Source organism: Chanodichthys erythropterus, chromosome 6 (assembly GCF_024489055.1).
Source record: "Chanodichthys erythropterus isolate Z2021 chromosome 6, ASM2448905v1, whole genome shotgun sequence".
Taxonomy (NCBI): domain Eukaryota; kingdom Metazoa; phylum Chordata; class Actinopteri; order Cypriniformes; family Xenocyprididae; genus Chanodichthys; species Chanodichthys erythropterus.
The window spans coordinates 27,077,461-27,102,620 of NC_090226.1; the positions used below are offsets into that span (position 1 = coordinate 27,077,461).

General features: G+C 36.3%; 1 protein-coding gene across 1 annotated transcript; it reads left to right on the top strand.

Moving 5' to 3' along the window:
• The first annotated feature begins 1,064 nt into the window (after window positions 1-1,064).
• agtrap (angiotensin II receptor-associated protein) lies at window positions 1,065-24,050 on the top strand. The gene is made up of 5 exons (XM_067388517.1): window positions 1,065-1,281; window positions 2,170-2,204; window positions 2,808-2,919; window positions 3,403-3,601; window positions 21,236-24,050. The coding sequence occupies exons 1-5, from the start codon at window positions 1,255-1,257 to the stop codon at window positions 21,358-21,360; spliced, it is 498 nt and encodes a 165-aa protein (XP_067244618.1). The 5' UTR covers window positions 1,065-1,254; the 3' UTR covers window positions 21,361-24,050.
• The last annotated feature ends 1,110 nt before the right edge of the window (window positions 24,051-25,160 follow it).

The following is a 25,160-nucleotide window of genomic DNA, read 5'->3' on the forward strand; positions in this document are numbered from 1 at the left end:
TGATTAGCTTGGTCTAATGGAAAACCCATTATGCCTATAGAAAATCCCTTTAAACCACATTTGCAAGTTTATGTGTGTGTGTGTTTGTGTGTGCTGTCCTGATAAACCCTAGGTTATGGGAACAAAATGTCCTTACAAGGATAGTAGTACCAGAAATCTTGTGAAATCTTGACCTTGTGAAAAATTATGTTTTGTTTTGTTTATATCTATGATGGGTAGGTTAAGGGTTAGAGTTAAAAATCATGTCTACAGAAAGTCTGAATAAACGTGTGTGTGCGTGTGTGTGTGTGTGTGTGTGTGTGCAAAAGCCTTTAACAAATCATTCATGAGCACAAGCTATATTTTTAGTTGTAATGAATGTGCCAAGAGACATGTGGAATTTATTTTTTGGTTGTTTCTACTTTGACAAGTCTTTAAAGGCATGTCCATTTCAAGGAACTAAAATATCATGAGCCACAAATCGATAGGATCTGAAGAATAACCTGTCTACACTCTGTTTAGATGCATTGATATTTTTCTAGAGCAAACAACTTTTACAATGACAGAAGACATAATGTACCGGGCGTAAAGACCCTTTACTGTCACAACTAGCCCTAATCTTTCTTATAAAATAAAAGGTCCCACATTATATTAGGTGGGACTAACTACTCTGTACATCAAAAAATAAGTACAATGTACTTACTGGGTTCATATTGAATTGCAAAACACTTTTTCTGCTATTGAGGTGGGATACGGGTAAGGTTAGGGAAAGCTTTGGTGGTATGGGTAGGTTTAAGGGTAGGGGTAAGGTGTAAGGATGGGTCAACAGTATAATTATAAATGTAATTACAGAAATTAATTACATGTAATTACATGCAGATGTTTTTCAAATATAAGTACAATGTAAAAACATGTATGCACAATAAGTACATTGTATCAAATTATTAATTTAAATGTAAGTACATAGTAGTTAAGGCCACTTAATATAGAGTGGGACCAAATAAAATGTTATTGTAAATATGCACTGTATAAATGAAAGCACTTATTTAAAGTAAGTTCTCTAGCTTTGCACTCATATGGAGTAATGAGCAGAAGTGGGAGGTGTAGTCACACGGCTCTGATCAGGCTAGTGTCACATGGTTTGTGTTTGCAGTCACTTCAGAGCGCTGGACTAACTTCTGTTAAACACAGTTATGATGAAAGTGTTTCATGCTTCCTTTGTGAAATACTGAAAACTACAGAAGAAACATTTAATCGCAAAGAGGCAGTGAAACAATGGAAATACCAGCCATAAACCTCAAGGTAATTTATTTGTTTTTCATTTATGTGTGTTGTATAGTGAGTACGTTGATGTATAAAAAATAATTCATTGCTAAATGATTCATCAAAAGCTTGAAGATCAAAAGGAAGAGGTCATTGTTGTTTTATTTAAACAACATTTATACACTTTAAGAATCAGGAAACATCAATAAAATGGTATTAAATAATTAATCAGCAGCTTTTTTTGTGCATTCATCATTGAGGCCTTCAGAATTGTATCACATTTAGGCCATTTTTGGGGGGAGGGGGCAACTAGGAACCATTAAAATTATTAATGGAAAGTGTAGTAGATACATTTATTTTCTCTATTTTGTACCAAACTGGGTCACACTATTTAGGTGTCTATTTATTTATGTAAAAAATAAAACAAAATTAAATAAAACATTGTATTGTGTTCATAAGTGTCTTCAACACTTTTGCTGCACTTTTGCTGAGATACGGGTAAGGTTATAGACCTTACGTAAGTTTTGTGGTATGGTTAGGTTTAAGCAGTCTTTTAGGTGTAGGGTCAACAATAATTATAGACGTAATTACAGAAATTAATTACAGATGTAATTATATGCAAGTTTATATGCAGGTTCAAATGTAAGTACAATGTAAAAACATGCATAGTACTCAAGTTTTAAAGAAACATAAAGTGGGACCCAGAATGTTTTGTGTCAGTTTTGTATGGGTTCATATCTTTATTCTTTTAGAAAATTATTTCCTGTAACAAATTTTGTATTTTAGAGATGCCCGAGATCATAGGTGCAGCATGTAGCCCCAAAATGCCCATGACTGAATGCTCACTAGGTTTTGAGCCACGGCCTGTATCTAAGGAATAGATCTGTACATTTACAATGAGCTGCACTGTGTGTGTTTTCTCTCCAGGCCATCGTGTTGGTTCACTGGATACTGACAGTCTGGTGAGAGTTGTGGTGCATTTGCCTTTCTCATTTCTGTTTTTTATCACTAACCTGAGGAATTTCACCATTAGTGAACATTTATCATGTGAGCTCAGCAGAATCGGAAATAAATTTCTTCCTCAAACTAAAAATAAAATAAAATAAAATAAAATAATAAAATAGTTCATATTTTTATTTTGATTGTCTTTATTTTGAAAGTTTACATTTTTATGGTTTAATTAATTATTACCTTTTCATCAGCTTTACAAACCCCAGTTGGGGAACCACTGACGTAATGTAATGTTTAATGCACTTCATTTTGTTAATGACAAATTTTCAACAACTTTTTTTTTTCTCTTTGTACTGTTATATCACTAAAGTACACAACTAAAAGTAAGGTCAAAAGTAATCTAAAAGTAATCAAAAAGTAGTTAGATTATATTACCTAAAATGTGTAATGTAAAAGATTATGTACTACAATTTTCAAAATTTAATAATTTTATTCAGTAATCGACTAAAATGTGGAAGTAATCTTCCCAGCAATGAACCATACTAAATTAAGCAAAAATTGACAGCCCTAATTAAAATATTAGTCTAAACATTTGAATGTGCGTTTATATGCAGGGCATGCTTGTATCCCTGGCTTCCTACATCTTATGTGTTGGGGAACAGTAGTGTTCTTGCAGTGGGAGTGTGGGCCATAGCACAGAGAGATTCCATAGATGCTGTATTATTGGTAGGTGGGATTTTTTTTTTTTTTTCATTCAAGAGCATCATTTTCAGATCATGAAGGCCTAAAGTTAATAATTTTATTCAGTGCTGATTACAGATGGGAAATCCATACCTTTATGATATTTGAGTCTTTTTGAGACTTTTGACCATAAGGTCTGTACCACAGTTTTTTTTTTTTTTTTTTTTTTGTAGAGCATTTAGGATTGAGTATATCTGGAATACGTTAAATGAAGTGCAATATGTAAAATGTGATGATTCTTTTAACTTAGTTTGAATTCATTTGAATTAATTTAGTGTTTTGTGTGGTACAAAAAATCTCTGTATCTTTCTCCTGAAAGTAGTCTAAAGTCAGCCAGTTAGATAAGTGCTTACAAGATGGTCGTTGAGCATGCTGAGACAACTACTTGTTATTTTATTTTTTGATGTGGTGTGGTTGTATGTATTATATTGTCATGCTAATTTTTGATCTCTGCTCTGCTTCATTCAGTTCTTGATCGGGTTGGCAGCGACCATCTTGACTGACATTGTTCATTTTGGTCTGTACTATTTGACGACTGCAAACTCGCCGGATTTGTTCCGTTTTAGTGCAGGCATGGCCATCCTGAGCCTGGTGCTCAAACCTGTTTCCTGTTTCTTTGTCTACCAGATGTACCGTGAGCGGGGTGGCGAATACAACATCAACTTTGGTAAGTTGGTGACTAAAGGCCCAAAGGATAAAGAGTAATGGGTGACTGATTAATTTTGGTCCAGAGTGCTTTGTGATGCATGTGAAAGTATTTCCATGAATTTAAAATGTCAGCATTGTTTGCTCTGGTTTGTTTAAAGCATTATAGAGCCTGTTTTAAGCATTCTGTGTGTCTGTGGACACTGACTGTGGAGCACAAGCAGAGTATTTCACTGAAAATGGCAAAATGAGTAAAAAGAGGTGCGGGTAATTGAGTTTTACAGCTAGTCACAAGACACATGCCTGACAGAGTGGCCCACAGAAAAGAAAAAAGACAGACAGCTTGACTGATATTTGAAGAACAGTGCGTGGGCCTAAAGGGATTTGACCAGTTTTGATTGATCCCTCACTGTAAGATCTTTATGAACCTTGTTGTTTTGATGAGGTCTGAATCCACTTCTATAGAATTAGATTTATTTCACTAGGTCTGTTATTAACCATGTAAAGCTTGACATGAAAAAAAAAAATTATATTTATTTTTTTAATGGAAGAGGAAACCTTTTAGACAAAATCTTTGAACCTTTAGACAAAATCTTAAAAAGAAAATCTTGCATATGTGATTTTGTTAAGTATCTTATTTGATACATTAGGCCTTTTTAGCTCATATAGTAAGAAATATGATAATGTTGAGCTCATTCTTGAGGAGGAAATAAAATTTGCAATTTGGTGCAGCTGCTTTTTGTACAGAAAGTAAGATTACATTCTGCTAGCTTATAATGTAAATCAATGAGATCTTTGTAACAGTATAGCAGACTATTTGCATAAAATACATATAAATAGCCTATCATTTGTCATACTATGTACACTAAGATGTCACACTAAGATAATATTTAAACACTGTAAAAAACAATCAGTGGAATTTAAGGTAAAAACCTGGCAGCTATGGTTGCCAGAAATTTACCATAAAAAACACGGTAGCAACATTTTTTTTCTTACAGATTTGATTTAAATTTACAGTAAAAACTGATATAGTCTAATTTTAATATTACAACATACTAACATCAGTTTTGTACCTTTATAATACACTGACAACCACCAAAAACAGGTGGTGATGAGAAAGTCACATGATGATTCAAAGCTCATCACAAGCAGCTTTTCCACAAGCTGAGGAGGAAAATACTAAAATAGACTTTATGTAGCCCTGGCCCTTTTTTGTGCTTGTTGTGTTCTGTCTTCTGGTTTGAATTTCCACAACATAAAGGCAAGATCTTACGGATTCATGAATGAACTGCTCGTTTTAAAAACTTCCTGGCCTGACCTTTATTATGACATCTGCTTTAAACATTACACTGCCCATGATAACTTTTGTTAACTCTACAATAAGTAAATCCACTTCAGCTAATTACTCTTTGACAGATTTTCAACCAGATGGAACTGGATTAAGTATTTTGTATATTTTGGCTTCGATCCTCTGCCTGAATCATAATCGCTTGTTGGCCAGAAGAGGACTGAACCTCGACTGAGTCTGGTTTCTCCCAAGGTTTTTTTCTCCATTTGGTCACCTGATGGAGTTTGGGTTCCTTGCCATTGTCAACCCTCTGGCTTGCTTAGTTGGGTACAGTTAATATTCAACAATATTACTGATCTGACTGCATTGGCACTATTGTATAAGAACTGAACTGAGCTGGATGATGACATCACTGTTTTCTCCAGAGCTGCTGTATAGATAAATGAACTAAATTAATACTAATGATTTTTACAATGGAAATGAATCAACACTGAACTTACTTAAGCTGGACAATGATACTATTTTCTCTAGAGCTACTGTACAGCCGAAACAAACATTGTTGCATAATTTTCCTGTTATCACTTTAAAGCTGCTTTGAAACTATTTGTATTATAAAAAGCGCTATATAAATGAAGGTGACTTGACTTGACAGCTATGCCATACAGAGCTACTGCAAAAACTGAGGTTCAAACACAAAATCCTATTGACTGCGTACTTGTCTATACAGAGGGTGCACAGTGTCATTCATACAAATACTAAACACCATCATGGTAACAAACAACAATAAAAAAATGCAATAAACATTTTAACAACATTAGATAATAACATAAAAGCCTAATGTACATAACTATTTAGAAAAAAAAAAGCCTTTTGAGCCTAAGCCAGCGTCTCTTGATTACTAAGAGAAGCAATTTCCATTCACCTCTGCATAGAATGATTGCTGTTGGATTCTCAGCACAAATCAGTGGTCTTTCTCAAGTCTGAACAGATAAGTGCAGAGAGCGCCTCTGGACGCATAAGCAGCATTCTAAAAGAGGCAAATTCCTTTTCAAAAGAGCAAATTCCTCTAAAAGAGCTGTGCAGAGGATTGTGTCTTTTTAAAGATGCCATTCCGGCTGTGTTCTTCTGGATGCGGGCAATCTCTCTCTCTCTCTATGAGCATAATCGCTGTCTGCACTGTTTGGCCATGCCCATACTGAAACAGCATTCATGGATGGTTCATGCTCTCACTGCAAGAGCATACCCATTGAGATGGTCACGACTCTCATACTTCTTCAAGAGGCCGAGAGCCTCCTCATCTGCTTCCCGTCCTGGTCCTTCTACCTCCAGGTACGAGACCTCAGTGGCGAAAGATGAGTGCCATCTGGGAGCTAAAATGAGAGACCTGCTGCCGGGTCAGTCCCTGTGTGCCTCTCATTCCTCAGCACACTCGGTCCCCCCGATCAAGTTTCTGGATGAGTTTGGTGGATTTCTCATTCAGAGCTCACTTGGGTGGACTCCTTTGCCCTGTCCCGAGTGCTCAGGGCTGGACGGTTGATTCCTGGGGTGAGACTGTAAAGCTCACGTGAGCTCAGCCCTGGTTCCATTTTCCCCAGAAGTGCATAAATAGATCTTGAAGTCCTGGAAGGCATTTTTCTTTGACATAGCATGCTTTGCAGGCTCCTCCATCCTCATTACCCTCGATGGTGGGGGGTACTTGGATGTTCCCCAGGTGGAGCATGTGACTGTGGTGCATTTATGCCCATAAAACACCGCCACCTGGCAGAATCGCCCGAGGCTCCCATTCAAAGCATGTAACTTTACTTTGTTTCTCGTGGCAAGGGGCTTACAATGCTGCTGGCCAGGCCGCCTCTGCCTTGCATGCAATAACTATCCTACCAAAGCACTGAAAGATCTTCACAAAGGTAGGCCTTACCCAGAAGTAATGCAGAAACTGTGTTTGGCTACCAGCTATGCCCTTCAGACCACTAAGTTGATGACGCAGACCCTGGGTCAGGCAATGTCCACATTAGTAGTCCAAGAGCGGCACCTGTGGCTTTACCTTGCGGAGATGCAGGATTCAGAGAAAGTGTGCTTTCTCAGTGCCCCCATCCAGAGTCCTGCACGGGTCCTGTTTGATAAATCCGCACCCGCCCCGCACCTGCAGTTATTAACAACACACCCGACCCAACATCCGTCAGAAACACTAATTTTAGCACGCACCTGACCCGATCCGTTTGACATAAAAAACGCAACCCGACCCGCATTAAATCTCCTACATCAGGTAGAAAATATTTTTCTCATGTAGCCTAACACAAGCAATAAAACCAACATTAGGCATTATATTTAGCTGCATCTAAGTAATCATTGCATTAAACAACACAAGTAAAATAATAGAACAAAGAAAGTTTTAGTTGGGCTATTTAACTGTAAGTTTAAAGCTAGTAAATATTTTATCAGATTCACTCGGCATTTAAACACGGTTGTCTCTTCTAAAACTAAGCAGTGTTTACCTGGCTGCTGGTCCTCTTGTAGCAGTGCAAAAAATATTCAAAATATTTTATTCAAATTGTAAATAGAAAAATAAATATTAAATACATAAAGTGAGCAAAGAGCGCTCCCTTTAATAATCACTATAGCTTTTAATCAGATGCAGCGCGATTGGCTACAATGCTCAGCGCTGCAAATCCTGCTGTAATTACAAGACTTAAACGGTCTTCAGACAGCGCATGAAAACAAATAAGCACCAGACCATTTGAAAGCAGCTGTCAAATGCACCGAATTGAGTGAATAGTGGCTACTGGACCCGCAGTTTACCCGTGCCTACCGTGTGTCCAACCCACACCCGCACCGCACCCAACACGTAAATATCATTCCACCCGTTACATAAAATTTGGCATCTCATCTCCCAAGGTTGCTTTTTCAGCGACACTACTGAGGACTTTGCGCAGCAGTTCTCGGAAGTGAAGAAGCAGACAAGGCAATCAAACACATCTTGCCTTGGCACGGATCTTCCTCTTGACCTCTGAGAGTCCAAGCTCCACCTGCTCATTGCCACAGCAACAGCCTGGGCCATCAGCGCCTGCCCATCGACAGACAACTAAGAACCCTCACAAGGAGTCAAAGCGTTCCTAGGAACAGGTAACCCAGGAAAGGAGAGGCTGTGGACCTGTTCACCCCAACTGGTGTGAGCCTCACTCCTGGTGGAGGAGGGAGTGAATTTTACATGGTCAGTGTGTTCATGGCCCTCATTTTCACTATGGCCAGACATCAAGCACTTTCAACAGAGCCTCGGTGGATGCAAGCGTGTTGCCTCCCCGTGTTCTGTTGCAACGGGTCCGCACACAGCAGGTAAGTGTGATGAGTGTTGATGAGGCCCAGCCCAGTTGTGTGCACACAAGAAACCTGGTCCTTGAGCACCTTGCCTGATTGGAACTTTGAGTCAACTGGGAAAAGAGCAAGCTCTTCCTTGTGCAGAGCATCTCTTTTCTCTGTGTGGAGGTGGATTTGCTCACCAAGACAGCACATCTATCTCAAGACTGTGCACAGTCAGTGCTGAAATACTTGAGACTGTACAAACACAAAACAGTGGCACCCCTGAAGTATTTTTAGAAGCTCCTGAGTCTTATGGCTTCTTCTGCCAAGGTCAAACCGCTGGGGTTGATGCATATGAGACCGCTTCAGCATTGGCGCCATGGCACACATCAAGTGACCATCATACCGATCTGTTGCCGTTTATTCAGACCTTGGTCAGACCTTGAAAAGGGACAGCAATTGTGGCGTTTTGGTTGGGATCCCAATTCGTCAGTCGTTTCGACGTAACTTTTAAGATGTCTGACTGTTAGGGAACGTCTAAGGTACTAATGTAACTCCACGTTATGTCCCATTACCACAATCGTTGTACCACCGCTGAACAGTCGGGACAGCGTCTTGGCTCCTCACTGTAAAACATAAACGAGTGAGTGCTGCACACTTCCTGATGTAGTTTGCGATGCAAATCTCATTTGCCGATACCCATTGGCTTGTTTTTTTTAACACTTCAAGGTGATTGGGCTTTCAGGGAGATAATTACAGAGACAATGAGAGAACAACTCACTATTTGTACATAGTATATGCATGTTCCCAGGCTGCAGTGGTCAGAATCATAAAAAGTGGTCCAAGGAAGGAACCCGCGACAGGGTCACGCGCGGCCAACAGATGAGCAACTGTAGCTCAGATTGCTCAAGAATTTAATGCAAGTTCTGCTAGAAAGTTGTCAGAATACATGCATAGGGTACATAGGGTCTAGTGGAGTCCATACCTCGATGGGTCAGGGCTGTTTTGGCAGCAAAAGGGAGACCAACACAATATTAAGAAGGTGGTCATAATGGTATGCCTGATTGGTGTATAAAGCCTATTAATATATTAATAATGTAGAGACTACAATATATTAACTATGAATTAACTATAAAAAACTGTTTGCAAATGAGTTGTAAGCACTGTATACTTTTAACAATTATATAGGGCCCTATTATACACCCCGCACATTGTGGCGCCAGGCACGACACAAGTGTTTGTGCTAGTTTCAGCCCGAAGCAGTACAGTATCATTTTCACGTCCAGCACCACATTGTTTAAATAGCAAATGCACTCGCACCCATCTGTTCACCCATGGGCGTACTGGTCTGAGAAAGAGGTGTGTTCAGACGCATTGTTGGCGCATTGCTATTTTGAGGCAACTGAAAACGACTGCGCCATTGACCAAAAAAAACCTGGTGTAAAGTCAATGGAACAGTATTTTTAAATTTTTTTTTCATTTATTTTATTTTATTTTTTTTGTTATAGGGCGCGTTAGTAATATGTGTCTATAGGTGGGTACACTTATTATGCTTATTATGCACACGGTGACGCACAGCAGCACACAAACATTTTTGAATATTAAAAATAATAGGATTCCTATCTGAAGAAGAGTTCAGTCTTTCCGCTTGCAAATTCCGCCATGAAAATAGCGATTCTGCAACTGGCTTTTAAATGGAATGGGAGATGATTGGTTTATTGCATGTTACACCCAAGACACACCCATGTCTCATTACGAGACTAGGTTCAACCATTTTGGACTGTTCGTTGTTTAACTAGCAAAAGAGGATTCAGACACAGCCTAAGTGCACTTGCTCCATGCGCTTCGGACCATGTTCAGATCGTTAAAACAGGGCCCATAGTGTAACAATTTTTTTTATTATTTGTTGCAAAACATATAATGTGATGCAGTATAACGATGATTGAGAGATGTACAAATAAATGATCCTCAAAAGCCTGATGTATTTTATGAGATACTCACATTTTAACATGATGAAAAAGACACATGTAGGGGAATGTTTTTTCAATATTACAAGATAAACTTTCAATCAGATGACAGAAAGCATGTAGAAGATTATGTACTACAGTTTTTAGTAAAGTTAGGTGTAACATTCACAGTATAACATTCACAATGAAATTCCCAGCCCTTCTTAGTCTACCCAAATCTAGGACATTCAGAATCATCATGCCCATATTTTAAAGAAAATTAAAATATGAATAGTCATAACAGAGGTCTTTTACATATTTAAGACTTAAGAGTGTAGTGACAAAAACATCCTGTTTAATTCTGAAAGAAGGCAGAAATGGAAAATGGAAAACTAGCTGCTTTTTTTGTGTGAGATACCTTGACATTGTAGTCATAATCATAAGTAAACTTTAGTGAAAAAAATAAAATGTTGCAAAACTAAACTACTAATATTGCCCCTTTAAAGACCTCAGGATATCAAAGTTGGACAGTTTGTGTTTCCTGGTAATCAAACCCAAAATTTACATTTACATTTACATTTGATCTTCAGGCAAAAAAAAAAAAAAAAAAAAGTCTAATAAAATCCTCTTTGGAATATGAACATTCCCTTTTCCCAAATTGTTAATTCCACCTGTCCCCTTTTCAGTTTGCCTAGGTTGCATTTATTTGCTGCCCTCTGTCTCTTGAAATCAATATTTAATCTACATCTGTTTATTTGTAAGTAGTTAATAAACACAATGATGTACTGTCAACTGGGGATTATTGAATACAGAACATATATACAGTAAATGAGTCCCTAAGTAATTCCTTTACTTTATTTAAGACACATTGATTATTTCAATTCTAGATTCAGTCCTGTTTTTCATGTTCATTATTCATCTTTCTTTGTTGTTTTTGTTCCTGTTCTTCATGCTCGCTCTGTGACTTCTTGTCTTTATTCACTGTCCTGCTTGCTGTCTCGCTGTATCTGTCTCTCAGACCTGGAAACATCCATGGACAGTCGCTGCACCACAGACAGTGCTGATAGCACATTGCTCAGCCGCCGCTACTGAACCTTCGCTCCTTTTCCTCCTACAGGCCTGTTCATCTTCCTCTAAAACAGGAAGTTTTCATCTCTGACCTGCTGTAGTGAATTGTTGTGGACTCATTGCTCTTCTTCAAATTATGTCTTGGTATTTATGTTATGCAGCACTTCATATTACTAGATCTGGTTAATGTCCCTGCATTTGATTATCTCCTGTAAGTTTTTCATTCTTTGTGCTTTCCTTTTGCTTGATGTTCATGACATTCTTTTATTCTCTCTCTCTCTTTCTGTGTGTGTGTGTGTGTGTGTGTGTGTGTATGTGTATACTTGAGGTTTCAGAAAAATACAGAGTACTCTACTGTGTCAAGATTTTAATACAGTAGTACACTAGAGGTTTATAAATATATTTATAATAGTCTAATATGAAATAGACTAACCACGCATCCAGGATGCCCAAGACACTGGGATAGGCTCCATGCATCCTGCGACCCTTCATAAGAAAAGGGCCTTAGAAAATGGATGGATAAAATATTTTCTTTTAAAATTAATTTCTTAATGTGCTTAATTTGTTCATTAACTTTTTAATAGTTAAAAAAGCAACATGTAGTGTAATCTTTGGTTTATTCTCCTGCTACTCTATTAAGTGTTTAACTATCATTAAACAAAAATATTTCTCAGTATTACAATACTGTGTGAGGAATCCAGCACATGGTAAAAAATGTAAAAGTAAAGTTAAAGGTGCACTCAGTCAATTTTATGGCCGATATAGTTGTCTTGTATTTATACAGTAGCAAGTAGAATACAACATTGTATTGGAAATGTTTCCAGTTACTGATTGTAAAAATTCAGTCATTCAGTAATCCATGAGTGAAATTATCCAATAACAGAATGTTACCAAGAATAGGCAAGTAGTATTCAGTTGGTCATGTTACACTGAAAAATGGTAAACTAAAAATTGTGCTTCATGTGGTAACATCTGAATTAATTGGTTTTATTCAAATTTCTGTATCAACCTAAATATATTAGGTTACAAAACAAAATTTTAGGGTAAGATCAGGGGCTGTATTCACAAAACATCTTAAGGCTAAAAGTAGCTCCTAACTTGCAGATTTAGGAGAAACCCTTAAAAATAATGGGCGTGTCAGTCCTAATTTTAGGAGTCTTAAATTTTTGCTCTAAGAGTATTTCACAAAGCATTTTAGTGCTAAAACTAGCTCCTAAATCTGTGAAACGTTAGGAGTAGTCAAGAGGACTCCTAAGTCACTAAGACCAAATCACAAACAGTCCTAATCCACCCAAAGAAACTGACACCATTGAGGCAATAGCGATAGAGCCTTGGGTGCTGAACCTTTTCTTCATAAATGCAATACATTTTGATTTATAGAGTCTATAATGAGATGCCAAAAATAAATCTTTCACAAATAAATAAATATTGTGGCAGTGGTTTTCATGAGTTCACACTTTACAAATGATTGAATAGAGTAAAAAAAAAAAAATATATATATATATATATATATATATATATATATATGCATATTTGGTGTGCTGTCCAAGGGGATTGAGGGCTCTGAACTTGAAATTTAGCCCAAAACCAAATTTCTCCCCGTATCCCCAGCCGAGTGAGGAGCAGGTTGGCGGAGCGATGCAGAAAACTGTCGAAGTAACTACAGGCGAGTCGGCTCTCGTTGTGTATATATTCATCCTCTCGAGCTGATTAGAAAGACGGTTTGAATGTGTTTCTCTCAAACTTTGTTTATAAAACATAATTTGTCACTTGAATTCTGCATTCTCTTGAGATGCAGACACCCAAAAGGTGGACAATTCCCTGTATATACTAGGCTAGTTTAATTAGTGACACTTAGCCTACATTTTAAAACATTTATGGCAACAATATGGCAACATTTTATTTTGACTATGGCAACATTTTTATTAAAAAATATTTATTTGAATAGGGCAACATTTTTATTTTAAAACCTTTATTTTAATATGGAAACATGACACCTCATTCTACAATATTTCTATGATTAAATCACTGACTCCTCCCCCATCAGCCAAACACTGTGTGTATAGTCCATTGCAACAAGGTCAACCCCGCCCTTACTCTTAGCTTAAGACTTCTCTCTATTCCTTAGTAAAAGTTGGTCTCAGCAGCTTTGTGAATAGGTTTTAAGAGAAAACTCTTAGCTAAGATTTTTTACTGCTATTTAGGAGAACTCTTAGAGGTAAGATAAAATGTTTTGTGAATACTGCCCCAAGTGTTTAACATATCAATTGCAGATTGACACATTTTACAGCATATCAAAATTAGCCTACTATTAATATATTAAACATTTTTATTGGGATTAAAAATAAATAAATAAATAAAAAAGACTGAGAAAAAAATTAATGTTGTTATTATTCTTTTTTAATGTTATAACTGAAGTTATTATAATTATTAATGATGACAATAGATTAAAAAATTAACAAATGAATCGCACATTTCTCTGTACTTTATTAAAATTAATAGCAGCTAACATTAAAGTTTTTAATATGTTTTTATATTGTAATACTTCCACACTGAATATCCAAAATTAAGTAAACAACATTTGTATTGTGTTGGTTGAGGATCTGGTTCTGTTCTGTTCTGTAAAATTTGAAACCTCCAAGAAAATCATTATAAACCACACCATGTTTAACACAAGGCTTTATCATCTAGCTGTTGGTAGTATTTTCTGCTTGAATGGTCACATAAAGTGCTGATGTACTGCACTGTAAGCAGTCAATATTTTCTGCTATATATGTATGTAATATCAATATATGTAAGCAGAGTTTTTATTGCACATTATAAGGGAATTGTGTTATCTTAAATTATTTATCGACATTGGATTTCTCAGGTAGTGTTTTAATAAATGGTTGCAATAGGAAATTGATCCTTTTTTTTTTTTTTTTTTTTTGAATGATGTTTTTGTTTTTTGCTTTTCCTGAATCGCCCACAATGCAGTGAAAAAGTAAGTGGCCATCTCCTCACTGGTATTCTGTTGATATGCAATGGGATTTCTTCAGTCTGTCTGTCATAAGGGAATCTTCAGGCTGAATAAAGATTAGGATGGCATATTGCTCTAGTGCTTCATGTGCAAATCACATAAGCTGCAGGGTTACACTTTATTTTGCTGGTCCACTTTGCAACTACATGTCAATTAACACTCATTAGAGTATTAGTAGATTAGAGTTAGGTGTTAGAGTTTGGGTGAGTAGAATAAGTTGACACAAGTTGATTCAAGATTCAAGACTTTTATTCGTCACATACATGGTTATATGGAGAACATATGAACAGCAGTGAAATGTAAAACAGGTCCGCTCCACTGACAATACAAATATTAAGAATACAAACACAAGAAAATTAAAGTTTTTTACAAAATAATAAGATATGAAAAAGGATAAAAATAATGAGCTTAATAAAATAAAATATGCAGGACATTATACTATAGACTTAATAAATATTATCATGAGCAAAAATGTACAAAAACAGAATGTGCAACAGGTTGTACAGGGTATTTACATAGCAGGATTAGAAGTAAAACAGTTCAATAAATAAGAAAAAAAAAAGTAATTTTATAAAAATGACTGTATTCAAGTGTCAATGTCAGTATATTACTGATAATAAATTGCAGTCATATACAAGTTAAGAAAAGTTAAGAAGCCTGATGGCCTGGGGGAAAAAGTTCCTCCTAAGTCTTTCAGTTTTTGCCATCAGGCTACTGAAGCTCTTACCAGATGGCAACAAGATGAAAAGAAAGTTACCAGGGTTGAATTGTAGTTGCAAATTTACTTATAGTCAGACTCAGTAGAATGTCTGTTGGGGGAGCATCAAAATAAAGTGTTGGCAGATATTAAAGGAATAGTTCACCCAAAAATTAAAATTTTATGTTTATCTGCTTACCCCCAGCGCATCCAAGATGTAGGTGACTTTGTTTCTTCAGTAGAACACAAATGATGATTTTTAACTGCAACCGTTGCCGTCTGTCAGTCAAATAATGCGAGTGAATGGGAACTCTATCAACAAGAGTTGAAAAAACTTTCTTAGACAAATCCAAATTAAACCCTGTGGGTCGTGACGACACATTGATGTCCTAAGACACGAAACGATCAGTTGGTGTGAGAAACCGAACAGTATTTATATAATTTTTTACCTCTAAAACACCACAATGTCCAACTGCGTTCAGCACTCGGTTAATGAGGTCTGATAATGATGTAATGATGTATAAAAAGTAATGATGAGGTTTCTAATGTGACACAAGATAGACTTTAAATTCGTTAGAGCTCAGCCTGACATTATTACGAAGTATTAGGAGCATACTTCATCTGATAATATCATATTACTCCTGGATCTTGGCTCATTTGAGTTGGACAAGATGAAATCAAACGTTTATTGTTCATTTGACTCGCTTTTAAACTGTTGCAAGTTTAATTTTCTGGATCAGTTGATTTCAGAAATGAACCGCTAAATGTTATTTGTGAACCATTTGACTGAAAAGAATAATCTCAAAAGATTCACTCACGAAATGCACATCACTATGAGGTCTTTGAGAAGATCTCAATTTCTTCACTTTAAAATAACAAGGAAGGTTATTGGGTGCCTACTGCACCCAACATGCCTTATAAAACCCATAACACCTTCTGTAACTATGAGTGTGGCTTGCCATGTTATTAAAATTAAAATGATACTGATACATCTTTTTACAACTGCTTACAAACATTTTCAAAACTTTACCTCTTTTTTAGGGCCAAACCCCTGTAAAGGGCTGATGGCCCTATTGGTCCTATTGTTTTACTTAGGAAAATTATTTTTTTCCGACTATTCTGCCATTTTTGGGGCCCTTAACATGCTCAAAAACTCGTGAAACTTTGCACACACATCGGAATTGTCTGCCATCAGGGCTGGGCAGAAGCTGGTACCCGGGCGTGGCAGGGGGGCTCGACAGCGCCCCGTTGAACAGTGTCTAAAAACTTGGTCCATATATCAAACCCGCTTGCACGTATTTGTATGAAACTCAGTACACATATAGCAACTAACAACTTTCATGCTCTAAGTTATATGTCACCTCAACAGGAAGTCAGTTATTATGGGCTGTTTGAAAAACGCATGCTCTGGAATTTGATATACTTCTCCTAGGCGATTAATCCGATCACCACCAAACTTGGTCAGCATGAAGTCAAGACATTGAGGATGCTAAATTGCGAGCAGATTTTTATCTCAAACGGTTTGGTCGTGGTGAGGCAACAAATTTATGGCGAGAAAAGGGAAACAGGAAATGTGTTAGAACGTCTGCATACATTGATTGCTTTTTATGAAACTTTACCTGTGTGTTCGTTATAGGACGCTGATCACTTGGATGGGACTATTGTGAGTCAAAGTTATAGCGCCACCATCTGGTAGCAGGAAGTGTGTCACTTTCAAAATGCTTTGAGATCACCCTCTTTTTTTAACCCGTTTTGTTTCAAACTTCATCAGTGTAATGTCAATACACAGCAGATGTAGACCTGTGAAAAGAATCGTGATATCTCAAACACTGTTGCCATGGCAATGCATCAAACTTTAATTTTAGTTTTGGATGCATTTGAGACACAGCACGCTTCAAATTGCATGAAACTCGATACAAACGTCAGAGATGTCAAACATGGGTAAAACCGTAAAAACAGGTGGGGAGGAGGGCCTCTATAGCTCCAACTTTTGACAAAAGTGAGGGGACAGTTTAAACTAAACACATATTGTTGTCATTAAGCTGGATAACTTTCTAATTTACAGTCATTAGCTCCGACCAACCATAGACGTTGGAACAGGGGGGGCGGCCACCCCCCCACCCCTCTAGGGGTCAGCCAGCTGTTTTTTTTTTTCGTTGTTTTTGTTTTCCGTTTTTTATATATATATATATATATATATATATATATATATATATATATATATATATATATATATATATATATACAGAATCTGAATTAAAATGTTTGATTTAAGCCTACATTTCAAAATTTTGTGTCATAAAATTATAGAGGGTATGCATCGACATCACTTTCCCGCCGAAAGCGCGCTCCCTCAGCTGGACTGAGTGGCAAAAGAACCTGCTGCATGACTGGATTTAATAGAGGAAACTGCGAAAACGCGAATTACACTAAAGGTTGGACTCGAAAGTGTTCCTTACAACTTGTCAAATAAACCTAATCCATAGATATTGACATGCAGCCTGGAGTCGTGTTTCCTGACATTTATATGTGCCTGATTTCGACGGCTGGGAAATACCTAAAGCAAATCTGCCTGTGATTATTTATATAACTACAATATCGGTAGGTTTAAATCCACGTAATCACTTATATCAATGTTATTTCGTCATATTGTCCAGCCCTAAAACATAAATAGTTTTATAGTATATAGTTTTTGTCAGTGTTGTTTATTGAAAAACACCCAATTATGCAGAATATAAGATGGTAAATATTTAATTGATGAATTGTCAACATAATATAACAATACAATACGGTATGATTTTACCTCAAAATCCAACATTTTGACACAAAATGATAACTGCAAATCCATGTTTCTCTGCCTGAGGTCTAGCTGTTTCTGTGAATTACAGTGATCCATTTGCTTTTTTCCCTGTTCTGCAGTTTTAAATGTATACCTCAGATTTTGTGCCAAATCTATTTGTACAGTCAATCACAAAGCTCTTTCCCGTTTTGGATGTGTTTTGTGTTTTTTTCGCGACATTCACGCTGAAAACCAATGCTGGTTAACGCAGCATTCACCGGACACGAAGCTCAGCGCCGCGCCACGTCTTTCAAATTCGAACGCTTTGTTTTCTATGAGTGTACGCGACATTCGGCAGCTGTCCGCGGCGCCTAGCTACGTCTCAGAAAACAATAGAAAACAATGCGTTCGAATTTGAAATTAGTTTGAAAGACGTGTCGCGGCCGGTGTGCGAGCCCCTTCAGTCTTTCGCCACTCAGTGGGAGTGACCGCAGTCGTAACGGTCGACGTGCATACCCCCCCCCAAAAAAAAATCCCGCCCCCCTCTTACAATATAGTTCCCACGTCCCTGCGACCAACAGGAAGTTGAAGATGTTTTGGTTTGGATTTTTCAAACCCACACACACACACACACACACACACACACACACAGACGTACACTCTCTCTCTCTCTGAACCAACCCCCCCACCCCCTCCCTACTCCCTCCTCCTCACTGTGTGTGTGTGAGTGTGAGTGTGAGAGAGAGATTTACACCCTTGATCAGTTATTTAACCTTTTTATTGCAGACTCACTGTGCTTCAGAGTTCAGAGCCAAACCTGAAATCAAATGAAAGCATGCTTTTGGTGCATAAGATTGGTGCCCAAACAACAGTTCAGGGAGGTCAAAAAACACATGAAAGGAAGTGTTAGGATTATACAACTTCAGCAATCACAGAAATTCACATTACACTGGATTAGATTTGTCAGAGCACAAATAATAATATATTTTGTTCTAGAATTTTTATAGAGGTTGTCTGAGAAAAAACACAGACATGGCAGATTAAGATGATATTCTGCACTCATTTGAAATTGACTAATGACATTCTATAACATGAAAGTCATCTCAATTTAAATGATCTCATGGATGTGGCTGTTGTGGTTTGAGATCATAGGAGCATCAGCTGTTGCAGTAAATGTGGTGTGTATTCCTTTTATGTTTAACTATTTTAAATGCCCATTGCCCGTCATCGCTGCTTGCAGCTATATTTTTTTCTTCAAAACTTTACACACAAATCCAAGAATTGCACACACAAAATCCAAAATGCCTCACATTTCTTGCAAAATGAAGCACTGCATTCAAAATATCACAAAATATCAAAATATCTAAAAAGCAAACATATGTCTTACGTTGCAAACACCTTTGTCATAATATTCTATTTTTGGATATATCATATACACACATTTATTCAAAACCTAAAGCTCTTATTTCATGAGCTCCTATGCACATTTCTTTACAAGATTTAAAGTAATTGGCAGAGAGATGTTGAAAAATTCACAGTAAACAGGAAAGCAAGATTGAAACCAAACAATATATTTTTTTACTGTAAGCATTGTGGTTGTGAATACAGTATTGCACAGTACGTAAGAAAATAAATACATCAAAAAAAAAAAAAAAAAAAACTAGCATAATTTTGTGTATTTGTGTGTGTATTTGTGTCCTGGTAGGGGACCAAATGTTCTCACAAGTATAGTAATACCAGTGCATTTTGACTTTGTGGGGACATTTTTAGTGGTAGGGTTAGTGTAGGGGGATTGAATATGCAGTATAAAAACCATTACGCCTATGGAATGTCCCCATAGAACATGGAAACCCAACATGCGTGTGTGTTGTGTGTGTGTGTGTTTGTTGGCAGGCGAGATGGCTGGGTGTATCTAGGCTCCATCTTTCCTCCTGGCTGGGTCCGGCCACAATATTTCATCCATATCACATGCTATGTTCACTCTTGCGTATCCAACCTTGGATGGAGGCAGCATCAGTGTCTCCATATGCCTCCTCCATTGCCTGGAGAAGTGTTATGTTGACTTAGGGATGACAATCATGCACTTTCCAGCACCATGTTGAGAAAAATTCCACAATAGGGTTTAGAAATTATGAATATGGAAGCAAGTAAACAACAGAAAAGTTGTTCAAAACCTATAACTTGACCTTTGGCCTATTTATAGGCCTATCTAAAGCCATGATTGGTTTGTGTTAAGTAAAGCAATGAGTGTTTGCACATGTGAGGAGTTAGTGTGAGGCACTGATGAATTAGTGTGGCATTTTGATTGGTTGTGTTTGAAAAAGAAACTCAAGATACCTGTTAGATTTTTGTGTGTTACATAGAGAATTGTGTGTTGTGTTTTGCAAAAAGTGTTTTATGAAATATATGAAACTGAGTCGAAGGCCGAGAATTAGTGTATGGTTTTGCAGATTTGGTGTTTGGTTCTGCTGCTTGAGTGTCAGGTTTCAGAAACTGTGTGACAAGTAAAGATTTTGTGTGCAAGCAGTTGAAAAAAAAACTGTATTATATTACTACTATTATATTACTATTTTTTTTTTTACTGTAGGCATTTGTGGTTGTGAATACAGTATTACACAGTACGAAAGAAAATAAATACATCAACCATGTGTAGTTGGACAGAAAAAATGGTTGTGTTTGAAAAAGGAACTCAAGATACTTCCTGTTAGATTTTTGTGTGTTACATAGAGAATTGTGTGTTGTGTTTTGCAAAAAGTGTTTTATGAAATTGAAAACTGAGTCAAAGGCCAAGAATTAGTGTATGTTTTTTGCAGATTACTGTAATTTGCTTTCTCATACTATGGTGATATGACGTAATCACATTTCATGAGTCATTTAATTAATTAATGCTTCATAAATAAATACTGTATTGTATTATAAACATGACGGCTTTTCTCTTCCGTGAGGGGGTTTGGCTCATGATGGCTTTTTTTCCAGGTGGACCAATAAAGAGCATGATTCCTGTAGAATGTAACCTATCAGAAGATGATTTCGAAACTCCCTGTGTTTCCCATTTTATGTGCCATATGCATTATATTATATTATATTAAATTATATGATATTATATTAACATAAGCCACGTAACATGGGTTTAGTTCATTCAATAGTATTTGTGTGCGAAAGTGAAAGCAACGAAATCAGAAGGCATGTGGTCACTGGAGATTTGAAAGGCATGCTAGTACCAGGTGTAAACGGTAATGCGTCTTGGCTGACCACTTTTGATCAAATTACTTCTTTTTCGCTTGCTCTGTTTTTTCTGGATATAATAATTGCAGGGAGTCGCTATCATGGGTGAGACTCCTGGAACTTCCGGGAGAGGTGGGATATCTGATAAAGTGTTACCCAATTAACTCATGTCTTTGTCTGAATATTCAACTTGATCTCACAGAAACAAAACTATTTTACAAAGTGACAATTTCATATGAATTCGTACAAAGTATGATTTTTAGAATATTTTAGAGACTGCTGTTAAGTATGCACAGGTCCAGTAATTCAGATTTTTTCTGATCTTATCTTTTACTTTCAGGTATCCCAACAATAACTCGAAATAGAGATGCCTACCAGTCCATTGACCATCAGGATCAGTCTGGCAGCTCTGCCAGCCCCTTTAGCCAAACAGAAGATAGCAAAAATGGGCCACGTTCCTACTAAATAATGACCAAACTCAAAATATAACCAACCAGCTTTCTGTGCTGCCAAGGTCATAATGTATATGGACTTTTTGTTTTAGAATAGTCATTTTTGTAGGTCATGAATATACAGTACACGCTCCAAAAGAATGAATGAAACTTTTGAGCAAAATATTCAAACAGTTTTACATTTGGTTCTGCAGAAGATGTTTAGATGTTGCGGTCTGGTAATTGAGCCCCTCTAAAAAAAAAAATCTTAGTGTTTTTCAACCTGAGGTCCAAGTTATGCTCTTTACAGCAGGTTATATATCTTTGTGCAAGATGTTAGCTGTTTCCAAAGGTTTGTAGTTTCTTAGAAAGGTCTTCTGAAGCTGTGATTTAGAAGCTCTCCTGCTAAGTGTCCATCTGTTACTGTTGGTGAGTTGCAAATTGCAATCACTTCTGGTCCAACATATGTCAGTGTGGTTACACATGTATTTTCTTAATTTAATATTTGCAGCAGGACTCCAATATTTGTTCATTTTGTGACTCCTTCAAAGATTCAAAAGATTCTTGCTAATCCAAATTCTATGCAATCTGTTCTGTATTCATGTAGTATGATTTATTAGATTGGTCATGCACACTGGATTATTTTAATGCTAAAGTTGGACATCCACAATTGGGATTTCATATAAAATGTTCCTGAGCCTGTTTGAGGCTGATTGCTGAAGATATACTGGTAGGCTTTGTCTGTTAGCTGTTAGCAAACTAATCTGTTACATAGCTATTTCAGTTCTCTTTAATCTAAATCTTCCTTTTGTTTAAATTCTCTTTATTTCCTCAGAGGTAAGAAGCCCTGCAGAGCACCTCAAATATCTATTTCAGATTAGTTCCCACTGCTGGTTTTATATTCCTATTAGTGATATTACATGTTGTCATAGAAACACCACAGTGCTCATTTAAATTATCTTTTGGTTTGTTCCAGTTTTCTTTGGCAAGAAGAATTATGTGGGTTGATTATATTGTAAAATAAAATCAGAGTGGTGAAAGTTATTGCACATTATACCTATTGTATTTTTCGGTCCTTTTTATGTCCATATATATATATATATATATATATATATATATATATATATATATATATATATATATATATACAGTTGGAACCACTAAGATTTTTAATGTTTTTAAAAGAAGTTTCGTCTGCTCACCAAGGCTACATTTATTTAATTAAAAATACAGTAAAAAACAGTAATATTGTGAAATATTATTACAATTTAACCCTTTAACGCGTACGATCACACCGGTGTGATCAGTCTTGGCTGGCCCCAGGAGCGTACGATCACACCGGTGTGATTAGAATGTTCAGCTCATCACGCGATCAACTGCCAAATTCAAATGTGCGTGCGCGCTTTAACTGGCGCTAAACCAGAGACGGACGCGCGCAGCGCTTTTAATATATCACATATATGCAGTGTTTTCAACCAAATGATGTTTATTTTAGGTTTCAGAAATTTAAATAGACATGAGTACTAACAAAACAATATATTTAGAGTTTGTAAAATACACAATGATGTCTATAGAAGCGGAAATAACAACCCTTTCCATTATAATTAGACGACACGTTTTATTCATATCAGAAACACATTGTGAAAGTAACTTTAAAGCTTACTCTATTCTTCCCCAGTTCATCGACTCACTTACTTTCATGTATTTCGGGAGAAGTGGATGAATTCACGGGTTGTAAATCCAACAGATCCGATTCTCTGTGCGGCGCAAACTAACATGGCGGCGCCCATCGCTCATATGGCTCAACTAACGCGATCGTTATAAAGGTGTTTAAGCAGCAAAACACATCCACTTGCACATATTTGGCAATCGGAATATTAGATATTTCATGCTATAGTTAACAAATTTGTGAATATTTTGAATAAAAAAGGAAAAATTAAATAAAAGCAGATCATCATTCATACAGTGCTGCAGTGTGTCACGTAACAAGCAATGACGCGTCACCATGGAAACCATAAAGCGATACGTTCTAAATAACGGTCGCCTTAAAAAACTCACGCTGGGGGGTCAGCCAGAATATTTGAAACTTACGTGCGAAAGGGTTAAAATAACTGTGTACTATTTGAATATATTTGACAAAGTAATTTATTCATGTGATGCAAAGCTGAATTTTCAGCATCATTACTCCAGTCTTCAGTGTCACATGATCCTTCAGAATTCATTCTAATATGCTGATTTGCTGCTCAATAAACATTTATGATTATTTTCAATGTTGAAAACAGTTGTGTACTTTTTTTTCAGGATTCCTTGATGAATGGAAAGTTCAAAAGAACAGCATTTATCTGAAATGCAAAGCTTCTGTAGCATTATATACTACCGTTCAAAAGTTTGGGGTCAGTAAGAATTTTATTTTTATTTTTTTGAAAAGAAATTAAAGAAATGAATACTTTTATTCAGCAAGGATGCATTAAATCAATCAAAAGTGGCAGTAAAGACAATTATAATGTTACAAAGATTAGATTTCAGATAAACACTGTTCTTTTGAACTTTCTATTCATCAAATAATCCTGAAAAAAAATATTGTACACAAATATTTTGTACAATTGTACACATTAAATGTTTCTTGAGCAGCAGATCAGCATATTAGAATGATTTCTGAAGGATCATGTGACACTGAAGACTGGAGTAATGATGCTGAAAATTCAGCTTTGCCATCACAGGAATAAATTACTTTGTGAAATATATTCAAATAGAAAACAGTTATTTTAAATTGTAATAATATTTCACAATATTACTGTTTTTACTGTATTTTTAATCAAATAAATGTAGCCTTGGTGAGCAGACGAAACTTCTTTTAAAAACATTAAAAATCTTAGTGGTTCCAAACTTTTGGACTGTACTGTATAAATATAAATATATATATATATATATATATATATATATATATATATATATATATATATATATATATATATATATATATATATATATATATATATATATATATATATATATATATATATATATATATATATATATATATATATATATATATAAATTTAATGTCATTTTTCCCATGAACCATTAAAATACATCCAACTGAAAGCTGATTTATACTTCTGCGTTAGCCTGACTTGCACCTCTACAAAATGTAAGGGGCCCATTATACTTCTGTTAGAATTTTACTGTAGACATTATATACCTTGGTTTCCCCTAACAATAAAGAATTAGTAGGTGTGTCCATTTGAATGTAGTGTTTAATATATTTTGACCTAAGGAAGGCAGTATCTTGTCATACATGTCACAAGAAAGGCATAATTATAGTTATTAAATCCCCATAGAATAGTTAACTTCCCTGTTCTTGTATGAGGAAGTTCAATGTGCTGAATGAACTGAAACCAGTAGAATGGCTAATACTGATATAGAAGTGTATTTCTCCTGCAGAGGGCGCACCGTGGCTCATAAAGTCCCATTCACACTATAGTGCAGAGGGTTATTAATCCTGTTCCTGGAGATCTACCTTCCTGCAAAGTTCAGCTCCAACCCTGATTACAGTAACTAAACCAGCTAATTAAGACCTCCAGGAGCACTTGATAATTACAGACAGGTGTGTTGGATCAGGGTTGGATCTGAACTCTGCAGGTAGGTAGATCTCCAGGAACAGGATTGGGCACCCCTACTATATGTGTGTCATGGTTGTGTCCTTTTTTTTTATGGATTTTAGTTTGTATTCATTAGTCCCTGTTTTCCTTTGTTTAGTTTCCTGCTGCTTATTGGTTACTATGGAGATTCATTAATCATCACAGGTGTTTGTCATTATTTACCTTGTATTTA